The 14,401-nt window shown below is 43.1% G+C and overlaps 1 protein-coding gene across 1 annotated transcript in view; it reads right to left on the bottom strand.

The window, feature by feature from the left end:
* The window catches only part of WDR47 (WD repeat domain 47), a 373,430-nt gene that overhangs the window by 223,838 nt on the left and 135,191 nt on the right, over positions 1-14,401 (bottom strand). Inside the window, exon 4 of the mRNA XM_086953906.1 lies at positions 9,350-9,434. Within this exon, the coding sequence (XP_086810032.1) occupies positions 9,350-9,434 (85 nt within the window). The remainder of the gene's footprint in view (positions 1-9,349; positions 9,435-14,401) is intronic.

Raw genomic sequence — 14,401 nt, 5'->3', positions numbered from 1 at the left:
GTCTATATGGGTATTGAATAAATAAATACACAATGTTGACTCAACAGACATGAAGGCAAAAGTGGTATAGATTAAAGTGCAAGTGCCTCTTTCAATCTAGTTCAAGTTCCAACATTTGTATAGCGCACTACTCACCCAGAGGGTCTCAAGGCGCTTGAGGGAGGGAGGTGTTTTACTTATCGAATATCCAAGTTTTTAGTTGCTTTCTGAAGGAGAGGTGGTTCTGTGTAAGGCGGAGGTGGATGGGGAGAGAGTTCCAGGTCTTGGCCGCTAAGTAGGAGAAGGATCTTCCCCCCATGGTGGATCTGTGGATGCGCGGAATTGCGGCGAGGGCTTGATTGGATGATCGTAGTTGTCGGGAGGGGGTGTAGAAGGATAGACGTGTGTTGAGGCATTCGGGTCCTAGGTCGTAGAGTGCTTTGTGTGCGTGGGTGAGGAGACGGAACGTTATTCTCTTGTTGACAGGGAGCCAATGGAGGTCTTTCAGGTGGCTGGAAATGTGAGCTTGCAGAGGGATGTCCAATATGAGTCTGGCTGAGGCGTTTTGGATGCGTTGGAGTTTTTTCTGTAGTTTGGCTGTGGTTCCGGCGTAAAGGGTGTTTCCGTAGTCCAGTCGGCTTGTGACCAGTGCGTGGGTGACCGTCTTTCTTGTTTCGGTGGGGATCCAACGGAAGATTTTTTTGAGCATTCGTAGGATGTTGAAGCAGGATGATGAGACGGCGTTGACTTGTCTGGTCATCAAGAGGGAGGAGTCTAGGATGAAGCCCAGGTTACGTGCGTGGTCCCGTAGGTATGGGTGCGGTTCAGAGGGCCGGTGGCCACCATGAGTCGTCCCAGGCAGAGGGGGATGGCCCTAAGATGAGGACTTCTGTTTTGTCCGAGTTTAGTTTTAAATGGCTGTTCTTCATCCACTCGGCTACTTCTTTCATTCCTTCGTGTAAGTTGGTTTTGGCGGTGTTTGGGTCTTTGGTGAGGGATAGGATCAGCTGGGTGTCGTCTGCGTAGGAGATGATGTTGAGGTTGTGTTGGTGTGTGATAGAAGCGAGGGGACTCATGTAAACGTTGAAGAGGGTAGGACCGAGTGATGATCCTTGTGGTACTCCGCAGATGACTTTGGTGGCCTCTGATTTGAAAGGGGGGAGGCGGACTCTCTGGGTTCTTCCGGTGAGGAACGAGATGATCCAGTCCAATGCTTTTCCTTGTATTCTGACATTGCTGAGGCGTTGTATGAGGGTGCTATGACTGACTGTGTTGAAGGCTGCGGAGAGGTCATGTAAGATGAGAGCAACTGTTTCTCCGTTGTCCAGTAGTGTTCGGATGTCGTCTGTTGCTGCGATGAGGGCGGTTTCTGTGCTGTGTTTGGCTCGGAAGCCGGACTGTGAGGGGTTGAGGGATTTGTTGGATTCGAGTAAGGCGGTGAGCCGACTGTTGACGGCTTTCTCTGTGACTTTAGCAGGGAATGGGAGGAGCGAGATGGGGCGATAGTTCTTAAGTTCAGTTGGGTCTGCCGTGGGTTTCTTCAGAAGGGCGCTGAGTTCGGCATGTTTCCAGTTTTCCGGGAAGGTAGCGGAGTTGAGGGAACAGTTAATGACATCGCGGAGATGGGGTGCGATGATGGAGTCTGCTTTGTTGAAGATGTGGTGGGGACATGGGTGGGTTGGCGATCCTGAGTGGATGGAGTTCATCAGGCTGATGGTGTCTTCAGTGGTGATTGGGTTCCAGGCGCAAAGGTTGTTAGAGTGCGGTTTTGGTTCGGAGGTGGGTGGAGTGGACTGGTCTTTGGACTGGTTTTCAAAGCCGTTATGTATTTCGGCGATTTTGTTGTGGAAGAATGAGTATAGAGAGTCGCAGAGGACTTGGGAGGGGGTGATGTCGTTAGTGCCGGCGGAGGGGTTAGTGAATTCTTTGACGATGTTGAATAGTTCCTTGCTGTTTTGGGCATTGTCGTCAAGTCGATCCTTGAAAGCTGATTTCTTGGTGGATCGGATCAGTTGGTGGTGTTTGCGGGTGGCGTTCTTGAAGGTGGCTAGGTTGTCAGTGGTTGGGTTTTTTCTCCAGGTTTTCTCGAGAGTATGACAGAACTTCTTGGATTTCTTACGGTCATCATTGAACCAGGGGGCTTTTTTGCTGCCTTGCTTGGTTAGATGGTTTTTCAAGGGTGCTAGTTAGTCGGTGCTGTGGGTGATCCATTGTGTGAGGTTGGTGCCTGCTTGGTTAGGGTCCGATGAATTGGCAGGGGGGTTTTGGTGAAGCGATGTGAAGAGCTGGTCGGTGGTGATTTTGTTCCAATTTCTTCGGGGAATAGGTTGTGGGGGTTGTGGGTCGTGGACTTTTTGTAGTTGAAGTGAACGCAGCTGTGGTCCGTCCAATGGAGAGCTGTGGTGTGATCGAAGGAGATGTGCTTGCTGGAGGTGAAGATAGGGTCAAGCGTGTGTCCGGCAGAGTGGGTGGGGGTGTCAACGAGTTGTTTGAGTCCGAGATTGGCCAGGTTGTCCAGAAGGGTGGTGGTGTTGTTGTCGTTTTTCTTTTCCAGGTGGAAGTTGAGGTCTCCCAGTAGAATGTAGTTCTCGGATGGGAGGGCATGTGGGCTGATGAAGTCAGCGATGACTTCGCTGAATTGTGTGCGGGGTCCTGGGGGTCTGTAGATGAGGATGCCTCTGAGTGTGGTTTTGGGATCGGTGTGAATCTGGAAGTGAAGATGTTCGGCGGTAGCGAGGTTATCGTCTGAACTGGTCGTGATGCAGATTGTGTTCTAATGGACAATGGCGATGCCTCCTCCTGTTTGGTTGGTGCGATCTTTTCACATGATCTTGTAGGTGTCCGGGATGGCTATGGCGATGTCGGGTGCTGATGAGGCATTCATCCATGTTTCTGTAAGGAAGGCGACGTCCGGCGATGTAGTGCGGAGTAGGTTCCAGAGTTCGATGGAGTGTCTGTGGGCTGAGTGGGTGTTAAGCAGGAAGCACTTTAGTTGGTTAGTGTTGGAGCTCTGTTTGGAGTTAGTGGATTTGGTGTGGGTCCTGATGCTGTCTAACTTGCAGGAGCGGCAGGTGAAGGGTCCATGGGTGTGTCCTGGGGAAGCTTGGTAGCAGTTTGGGAGTGGACTGGGGTTAAGTGCTGAGAGGGTTGCGGCGTCGTATGTTCTGCGGGAGGAATGGGATTTGCGGGGAGCAGGGGGTCTGGCGCTGGGCGCGGTCCAGGCGCGGACGGGCGTAGACAGGCTTACCTGTGGCGCACCTTCGGCGCTCATAGGGCGCGACCACTGCGCGTGAACGCTGCGCGCTGAGGCATCTGTCATATGCGGATAGTGGAGGGGGAGGGGCGAGGGAGGAGCAGCTGGGGGAGGGGCGAGGGAGGAGCAGCTGGGAGGCGGGCGCGGGGTGGAGATCCGGGCAGGGAGGCACAACAACAACAAAATGGCAGCAAGCCAAAAGCGAAACAGGATTGGGGCACAAACAGAAATAACACGATGCAAATGGCAGTGGCACCGGCACAATCAGGCACAGATGAAAACAGCAGGCAGCACAGCACAATTGGAAATATCGTAAAAGCGCACTTTGGCAATCTAGCGCTTCGATATGTTTAAGATAAGCAATTATCAACAATCAGGCAATCTAGCGCTACGATATAAATTGTATTAATCAATTGGGCAAAAGCAGTTGTGGGAGCAAGGCGAGGTAGCGGATAGCAGTCTGGCGGTATAGCGCTATGATACCAGGCGGCAGGCAGAGCAGGGAGCAGCGTGAGGAGCGCCCGCTTCTGAAGGGATCAGGACGGTCACTACTCTAAAGTGCAAATTCAGACTTATAGTCAATACAGTAGATACGATGATAAAGTGCAAGTGCTTAATCAGCAATTGATCCATTATTTGTCACCAATTTGGCAGCATTGAACCCATGGACCATATGAACAAATGCAAGCACATTTTAAAACATATCTTCACAATGACCTTCTCTTACAGTTTCCAATGATCCCACCTTTAGATAAATTGGTAATTTAGTTACATCAATATTACACCCTATTGACACCCTGACTCCAAATGCTAAAATCATACAATTTCTTCCAATTATTTTGCAACTTCCTTACAACACGTATAACCCATTTGTCAATCTCATTATGGATTTAGGAGCTTGTTGTTAAAATGAGCCATATGCTCTGGATACTGCTAGTGACCTAGGTGCACATGCAAATCCTTATCTGTATTCAAACAAGACGGGATTCTGGTGTTGAACAGCATTATGTATTTTGATTCTAATTGCTGCAATTTTCTCTCTCTATTTCCTCCTCTTCTCATTTTTGCCACCTGGTCAACTGCAAAAAAGGTTAGATCTTCCAATTTGCCCTTGTGGATTTTCCTTTATGTGGCGTGCCACAAGATAAGTTTTATCATTGTTTTTGACTGCCCGCATGTGTTGGAGAACGCGAACATGGACCATGTGAATGGTACTTCCTACATATAGCTTTGGCCAGAAGCACTGTAAGATGTAAACTACATGATCACTTCTGCAGTTTAAAAGACATCTAATTTTCCATGGATTTGCCATTAGTGGGGACATGACTGATTTGGCATTTTGGGCAATTGTGCAGGCTCTACACTTTTGACATTTATAAAAACCTGGGTTCACCCTCAGCCAACTCTCCAGTTTTATTATTTCTGGACTACTGTCAACCAGCTTTTGTCTCATGGATTTAGATTTTTTTTTAAAGTCACCTGCAGCCTCAGTTTTACCACTGTACTGAGCAATGTATGGTAGGCACTGTACCCAGTGATCAGCCTTATTTCCTTATTGACCTGTCTTTTTATTTCTTCCTTCTTTTCTTTTGGTTTTAGTAGGACATCTCTTTTGATACCAATAACCTTCTGTAGTGCTTGTCTGGGAACCTGATCTGTGTAACCCCTTTCTTTGAATCTCCTATGTAGACTGTTATACATATAGACATACACACTGAAAAAATGTAAAGTGGGTTAAGTGGCATTTTAGTTAGGTATGGTAATTCACCAGTTCTAGAGAATTGAAGAAACTATAACTCGCAAACCCGTCATATAAAGTGTTGTCATTAATTATGTCATTTCAGATATTATTTGCGATGTTATCGATTAGATCATAGAAGATTTAATGAGTGATTTGATATGTGCGATCATAAGCAGTGCATGGAGAGGGTACAAGTTAGAATTCCTTCAGTTAAATATAACAAGTGAAAGTAGTGCTTATTTTAGTTCAGATGTTAAGTTTTAACTGGCATTGTAACCTAACTATCACATTAACCTTTGCTTTTTTTCTGTGAATTTCGAAGATTTTATTTTTAATGTAAAGTAAGATATTATTACCATATCGGACTATAATGTCACAATAACCTTTGTTTTTTTCCAGTCAATTTCAAAAATGATTTTAAAACATAATGAAGGACTTTATTACCATACGTATATATGTCAACCCCGTCGCTTAAAGCATTGGCCGTGCACGACTTTGGGTTTGCCATAAGGACTGGCATGCGTCCAGATCCTGCACCCAGCCAACCCCCCCCCCCCTCCCCCCCCCCCCCAAACTGGCTAAACCCCTGCCACACAAGGTCTTTTTTATTTTTTATTTTGGGAGCCGGCACATCTCACATACTGTGAGACACTTTCTTGAGCAGAGGGATCAAAGGACCCTAAAAAAATAATTTGTTCCAAAACTAACCTTCTTTCCTCGTGGACCTCCTCTACAAGAACTAAGGGGTCAGGGTATCCCTAACCTCTACCATTATACCTTAATTATTTTGAATTTTCAGGACACAGGGAAAGTATCAGAGTTCCATAATGGCGGTCCCAACATTTCTGTTTGTGTTCCGGTCTGCCAATCAGAGCAAGTACTTTGGCTGGACTCGCAGCAGCCTCCCGCTCCCATGACAGCAAGATGGCCGACGTGAAAAAAGGGCCTTATCACCAAACAGATTGCCTCATTATTTGAAGATTAATGCCTGCAGGAATCTCGCGAGATTCTTGAATACCCAACCATCCAGATATTTGTACATTTTGAACCTTAATTTCTCAAAAGCTACTGAACAAATTTTACACCAAAATCACACAAAAAACACTTTCTGGGTAAAGATCTGGCTTTCTGCCAAACTTAGTCCAATTCTGTTCCTCTGTTTTGGCTGTAGCACTGTCTAAAATTAACTATGGAAATGGCATGGGGAAATTGTGTTTTGCAGCCCCCTTTTACTTGGTTACTCTAATGGATAATCCCCAAACTTTCCAGGAAATAGCTGAGGTGGATGAACAGTTTATTTGTTCGTTTTTTAAGTTTTGTCAAAATTTGTCAAACTGTGCCAAACTTATTATCAAAACATGTTACTACCTGTCAATCAAATCACTTGGCTATGCCCAAATATCTATACATTTTTAACCTTAATATCATAAAAACTACCAAACAGATTTACATCAAATCACAAAAGCATGTTTTCCGAGTAAAGATCTAGCTTTCTGGCAAATTTAGTGTCATTCTGTTCAGCTGTTTTTTTCTATACTGCTGCTCAGTTTTCTTTGGAATACTGCATTAGGAAAACGCATTTTGGGACGCTACCGTCTCCCTTTCTTCTTGGTCTGCAGCTTTCCAGGAAGGACCCAAGGTGATTGAGATTTTTAGGGGAAAGGATCATGAAGATTCGTCAAATAGCCCTAAAGTTATTAACAAACCAAAAAAAATCAATATCCCATGAAAACTTGTTCCCAACTAGAAGTACCCATTGGAGACCACCACTGGACTGGGTAATTCAATAATTAAGAAGCCTGACCAATAAGGGGAAACATGCCGAGTATTGGTGTTAGACCTTGTCTGCCTAAGGGTGGTCTTACCTTCAACTTTATGCCTCCCTTCTTTATTTGTTAAACTCGCTTTTGCCGGCCTTCGGTCTCCCATGTCCTAGTAGTGAAAAACTCGTACATTAGTTTCTCACTTTTGCAAGGCCTACCTCTCACATAATTGAACACTGGAGTTACTGTATTACATTTTATAAGTGTAAATTCCAAATTGGAATAGGCAACCAGTTCATGTTCGGTGTCTTTGGATTTCTAATTTAAAATCCCAACTTATGGGAAATTTATGGGGACCTCGCTCATTTATTGACCTCACTTGTTGCCTAGTGATAGTTCAAATACTCCAAACTATCAGGCGGTTTTTAATAGATGGCATTAGGACAATCCCTAATAAACATATTTTTTGTCCATAGTCATTTTTAATTCACACACTTTTATCACCTGCACTTCATCAGTTTCCACATACCTTGAACAAACCCAGCGGCTGAGATTCTTTGAGAGTATGTGGCCTAACCTTTGTGTAGGTTAGCCTTAGACCTAACTTTGGCTACATGTGACCCATCTCTCTTGATCTTTCCAGATGAAGAACTTCCGCCAAATGGGTGGGCTGATGGAAAACTTTCTTAAGCCAGGTATTGGGCAAGTTGTGGAAAACTGGTGAATTGGGTATTCTCTAGCACTAGAGGTACACTTGTTACTTTCAATAGACCGATTGACTCCCCGTAGTTAGAGAAGTTATGGGGAAGACACTTTTAGAAAGTTGGCATTTTCCTGCCTTATACATTTAGTGCCTGTAGACTGTCTCTCGTCGCATGACTGGGTGTAGCTGACTGGACATTGTGTATTCCTCCTAGACAGCCACATAAATTAGGGAGCTTAGGTGTGCCAGGATGGGCTATCACTGGCAGGATGGGAGGGAAGAGCTGGGCAGAGCCTCATTTTCACCTGAATAGGATGTGTCCTGTCTTCACACAAAAGGATGCATACACCCTGCAGTTAGTCTGGAGCCAGGACAGGTAAGGCAGGAAGGGGACTTCAAAGTGAAACCTCTAGAAGTTTCTCTCCCACTTCAAATGAACAATGGGTATAACTAGTGGACTTCAGACATCACCACTTCAGTACACCTCTGGACCTGTGGATACTCTGCCAAGAAGAAGGACTGCAGTGCTGATGAAGGACTGCCACTCTATTGGGTAGTACTCTGCTGGACTACTGCCTAGCTGTGATCTGCTGTGCTGACCTGCTACCCTACAAGCTGGGTGAGAAGGACTGGACCTACATAGTTTGTACCCAGAACCCAGAGTGACTCCAAGGGCTAGTTGGTTAGCCTCCTCACTTAAGCCTGCGGGACAGAAGTCTTAAACAACCTTGCACCTGCCCCTGGACTCTTCCATCTAAGAGTCTACCCTGCCAAGTGGTGCCCCCCCCCCCAGTTCTGGACCCCTGGAAGTGCGCTTAAGGTATTTTGCCAGCTTTTGTGGCTCTAGTGGAATCAATACATCTCATCTGTTGTGCCGCGCAACCCCAAGCTTAACTGGCACATCTCTGCTGCTGCGTGGATTGAACCCTTTACAAAGACCCGACCCACATTGCGTGGCAACCTGCATCTCATTGGGAACCGCCCGTGTGTGTCGCATCATCGGTGTAGGCCCTTGCATCCCTCATTGACAGAAGCCTCGACGACGGACTGTGCATCACAGCCTTGCAACTCCTCCCAACTGATGCATCACCCAGAGTGCACGACACACTCCCAACTCCGCACTTTAAAATCAAATATCTCCCGTTCTACTGGTTGGATTTATGTCATTTTGGTCTAGTTTATTTATAAATTACTCTATATTTCAAAATCTTTTGTGGTGTGTTTTGACTGTGTTACTGTTTGAAGTAGTGCCCAAATACTTTATACATTTCCTAGGAGTTAACCCTGTCTGCTCTATGCTAAGCTACTGGAGGGCTGAGCACAGGTTAATTTAGGGTTTGCTTGCAAGTCAACTTCACCCTGAGAAGAATTGTGGTTGCTGCTTCAGAAGGGTTTGACCCCCTCAGCCAGTAACCCAATTTGGGCAAATTCCTAGTACCCTACGGGCAATTCAAATTTCTGATAGAAGAACTGGAAGAAAAAGAATGTGAAGAAAAATACAGAATCTTACAAATATTTTCATCTAACTGATGCATGGAAAATGTCGAAAATCTCCTTTTTTCTGACTGACAGCACCAATTTATTTATTTTATTTATTTATATAACTACCCCTTGCAACCGTTCCAGTTTCATCTCACACAAAATCTTAGTAATCTGTCAAATTAAAGTTTTCTGTCACTCTCAGTGGCCATACTCCATTAGCAATGTGTAATCTGCCGACGATTCATGGCAATTACATGGAGAGAAGAAAAGAAAATGTACCGAAAGTGGTATTTCAAATGAATTGATAACTATAAAATTTCAAACCACCTGGACACTCTTGACAGTTAAATCATGCTGAACGCAAATTGTTATGTAACAACCACAAGACTAAACAGTACTTCACAAAATATATAAAAAGATAATCTTACATGTTGTGGCTCATCTACCGAGGACATTACATTGTTTACACACAAGGCTTCTAAAAACTTCTGTTTCAGTATAATGTATCGAAACCTAACAGAAAAGGAAATAATGTAAGAAGAATGTTAAAACAGACACAAATTACAAGGGAAACACAATAAGAACTTGCATTGTAAGCAGTATGTTGCAAGCAGACATCTCAAAACAATTTTTAAATATGAATCATGTTAACAGATAAAGGGAAAATTAACTCATCAGAAATCCTGTACCTCAGTCATGGGTATTCTGAATCTTTCTTCCAATGTTTACAGAGTCAAGAGGCAGGTGCACACTGATTTATTCCAGGTACTCCTTAAGAGAAAACCAAGCCTGCAAAGAAGACTCCGCTCTGTTTGTAGTGACAGAGGGAGCAGGTCTATGCCATGGCCAGTCTGAAGTAACCAGAATGACTCATCTTGGAATGGCTCACCTTGAAATACATTTGAAAATTAAGGGGGGAAAAATATTAAACTAAAACCAATGACCACTATATCAAAAGAGCTTTCCCATAGGAAATGATATAGGCCTAGAAGCTGTGGTGCTGGTTATCAGCCAGAGATCAGTACCCAATGAACGGAGCTTCTCTCGCTAGAGCCTTCGATTTGCACCCCATCACTTGTTGATGTAATCCATTATAGTTGTATTGTCTGTCTCTAAAATAAGGGAGGTTACTTATTAAAGAATGGAAGGACAAGACCAAGGACACATGGACAAGAAGACTGTCCTTCATTCCAGCATGTTACTTTAGAATTCTTCTTTTGAAGGAAATCAGTGTGTGATCTCCCTGAACTTTCAGATCATCGGTCACAATGCTTTGCCTTACTGGAGGCTTTTGAAAAGAACTCCATGTAGCATGTTCTTCTTGCAATACCATGCGAGGAAATGAATGCCCCTGTCCTTTAGTTGCCCTTTCTCCTCCCTATCGCCTGATGTTTAAGATGATTGATGTTCCAGAGAGTGAGTTTCCTTCAAAAGTTGGCATTTAATTTCTCCATGGATGATAATCGCTCCTCCAAAGAAAACGTTTGCTATTTTGAGCCAAAGCAAAATATTAATTGCACAGGGTGAAGAAACAAACTGTGGGCATTGATTTTAAGCCCCAGATCCTAAACTGGACAGATAGTGGACTGAAAGTCTTGGTCTGTCCTAAGTACCAAGTTTGCCTTATTCATTTATTGATTTATTTATAAAGTTTAATATAGCCTGAACCAGATCCCGAAGGATATCAAAGCGCTTTACAAAAGGGTGGAAGGAAGGTCAAATCCCAATATCAACATCAAGTAATAATACAAAACATGAAAAAACACATGATTCACATACAGATGGCACAAAGGAGAATAATACAAAAATCAGGTATATAGCGAGCTACGAAGGGGGGCACACAAGGCTGAAAAGAAGAGCAGAGTCACATGATGGACCAGAGATTGTAGGAGCGATGATTTCGACCCAAAGGACCTCGCGCAGATTAAGGTAAGAATTTGACTCTAAGGAATCTATTGGCTTCCAGTTTGAAAGCAGTCGTTGATCGTACGATCATAAGTACACAAGATGCCTTTCCTTCAGAAAGCAGCTGTTGCCATTGCCATACACTAGAAAGACTGCGCACGAGGAACACTTCAGGAAGAATCGGGCAACTTTGTCCTAATTATGGCAGTCTTTTACATTTAAATTCAGAAATCCTCTGTGCAGTTCACATATAGATATGTGAGAATATGACTCATGAAAGTCTATTGAGCATGTCTAATCTCCTTGATGAAGATGGGAAGAACGTGGTGGAGAATTAGTAAAATGTATTCTATATTTGGGCACTTGCTCGCACGATTCTGATCTAGAAGACAATGGCATTCCAAGTGTGGTGCTTTTTTTTCTTACCTAGGAAGTGGACTTTGATTTTTTGGGGCTATATGTACAAAGCACTTTTGCTGTGACAAATGGCCCGATGCACATAATCGGGCCTTTTCAGAGTGCAAAAATGCTTTTTTTAAATGTACAAAGATGCCACGTTAGCAGACCAGTATTTGGAAGGGACGTGTTTAGGGCGTCCCTTCCAATTACAGACCTACAGTGGTATGTATGAATGTTCTGTGGCCAAATTACGGTTGCAAAACATTCATATTTTACCGACACCTTACAGGAGGTGGTAACCATTCGCTAACTGGGAGGGGTATCCAAGGTACCCCTTCCCCTTTGTGACTGTTGAAACAAATATTTTTTAAGAGCATGCAGTCTATCCCAGGGACCACTGCCTGCACATAAAAAATGAAACTTAAACGTTTCATTTTCTTTTTTTTTAACTGCATCCTTTAAGGAAAACGGGTTGCATTTATAAAAACAAAAATATTGCTTTATTAAAAAAAAAATAACATACATGGTGGTCTGCTGATCCCAGCAGGCCACCATCGCTGAAGTTCCTCATGGGTCGCAAACTGCGACCTACCTCAGTATTATTTATGAGGTAAGGCAATTTGCAACCCCCTAGGAATTGCTATTTAAAGATTGTAATTTTTTGTATGTTAGGAAATCGCTATCACTCAGTTTTGTACATATAGCCCACAATGCCTTGCAATCACTTTCACTGCTTTTTATTGAATGGTAGTTTGGAACTACTGCCCCAACTGTTCATGGAGAGCAGGCCTAAACGCTATTGGTGGTATGCTGGGAGGAGAAGAAGAGATTCAGATTCTCTATTTATTCTTTGCAATATCAAGTCCACTTTTATCTTTAGTTATGTTCTACCCTGAGGAGTAAAAGTTGCAACTCTCTCTCCCCACCCTACGGGGTGCTTGCAGCAGGGTGCGGATCGAAGGAGTCATTGCTTCGGACTAGAAGTCTTTGAGGCTGTGAAAGATGTGCAGGAACTCCTCTATTGGGAACTCTTTGCTTCTGAAAAAGAAGCATTTTCTATTGTTGCTGTTGTTCTTGGCGTTGAGAGTTGCTGATGCTTTTTCCAAAATGAAATAACCGACTTCTATTTGTTTAAGCCATACACAAACATAGTATTTATATAGTGCAAAATTAGCCAAATGGCGGTGGAGCACTACACAGGATTAGAGCAAAGATACAGAGGACAAAAGACTAGAGAGGTCACTGTATTCTGGGAGCAGAGGTGGACTGTTATAGCAGCACAATATCTTTTAAATGGGATTTAAGGGTTTTTTGTCCTTAGCAGTGTCAACTGATTTGAGTATATAAACTTAATTTTTCATATGCAGGCTCAACATATGTATGTATTACAAACAGCAAGAAGCCTGAGAAAGGGAGATCATTATTTTCTTGTCACTCCAGGTTGAGTGATGTTTGAATGAGTATCACGTAGACTCGAGACCACTTCAATATTCTCAAGCTGCTAGATGAACAGAATCTTTTGTGCTGAAAGTGTGATCAGAGGTTAGCATTCATTCTTTAGCTGGCTTTACAAGGTTTCTGTATGCTTGAATATGGAGTTTCACAAACCTCTCAATTGAATTCCAGTGATCAATTTTACTTTATCAGGAGAGTTGATGAATTAGCCATTCTAATTGACATTGTAAAAATCAGGAATCTTTCATATGCAATCCTTTCTCCTGCATTCTTTATCAAGAGATGTGCTCAATGTATTATGCGGGTTGTTCACATTTATATGAAATGCAGAAAGGAGAATGTGTGGTGGCCTCTAGCAACCCTGGGACTAGGGCCATCCCTAGCCTTGCATCAGGCTACCAAAGCAAAGTTAATTTAAAAAACTCAAACAGAAGCTTCATACTGGTGCATGTTGCAGAATATTTAGCTTTATTACTGCTCGCTTTATCACTTTGTGACAAGTGACTACATCATTCCAAGGAAAAAAGCAAGCCAGAGGAGAGTTAACTGTGATATCAGTATCCTCATCTGTATTGTAGCTGTCAGTAGGAGACAATATCTCCATCAGGGTAGAGGAGGAAGTGCATCATTTGATTGTGGGTCTTGTCTCATAACTTAAGGATATTATCATCATTTTTTTTTTTTTACTTTATTTCGGTTTGTTAATGAACCATAAAAGTACATCACAACTAGAAAAAAAATACATTTACAACTCAACCATGCATAGTTACATCTCGTTTTGGATATTTACAATGATCAGTTAACGTGCGGTTTATAATATATCAATAAAAGCACTGAAACAATAAAATACAAGCTAAAAAATTTTAGGACACAAAAAAACTAGTTATTACTGAGACAGAGCAGTCTAACCACAATAAGCGGGTTTCTACAAACGAATCAGTCTTCGTCTAGTTAACCACATCGAAAACAAAAATTTAGCAATAGCAGTAACTATCAATGCATTGGTATCAGTTTTTAAAATTCTAAAATAGTCTATGTAGTTCCTAAGTCCTAGATTCACACATAACTGTATGATCCATTTTTTCCTGCTAGCAGAATAGGCAGGACAGAACAAAGTCACATGGATTAAAGATTCATTTGGATCATTGCAACCTGGACAAGGGCGAGCTAAACCCAATTTCCATTTATCAGAATAGGAATAAAGGGGTAATGTACCATATCTGAACTGTAAGAAATTTTTTTTTGCTAAGACAGGTTCTATAGCGTCTAATTCTTTCTCAAAGCTATAGACATTCTTGAAATCCAAAAAACTGTCAGTGAGGCTAGAGGGCCTGGCTGATCGAAGGACCTCTTCAAGGTTGTGATACTTTATAGACTCAGCCAGGGTTCTCTTTGAGATAGATTTGCATGTGTCCTCCGGGTTGGACCAGAGATTCTCCATGCCAATCTTGGACGCCTGCCCCCTTATAAAAGATAACCACTTTATCCTCCCTACACCCGGGCGAGCCATCACAATCTTTAATTCTTCTCTATAACACTCGAGCTCCGGGACACTCCACAATCTACGCCAGTAGAGGAGCGGGCGTGAGGCAATTACTTCTGCCATAGGCCTCAGATTTATATCCAGCCTTAGTGGAATTAGGGGGGTGTTAGTAGGTAAGGAGAGAAGCTGTCTAATAAATTTATTCTCTGTTATACTAATCTCATTCGCTGGACAATGG

The sequence above is a fragment of the Lissotriton vulgaris genome, chromosome 1_1 (genome assembly GCF_964263255.1).
Source record: "Lissotriton vulgaris chromosome 1_1, aLisVul1.2, whole genome shotgun sequence".
In the NCBI taxonomy this organism is placed as follows: Eukaryota; Metazoa; Chordata; class Amphibia; order Caudata; family Salamandridae; genus Lissotriton; species Lissotriton vulgaris.
Note: the sequence above shows the minus strand (reverse complement) of the source record. Positions and strands in the feature narration are given on the sequence as shown.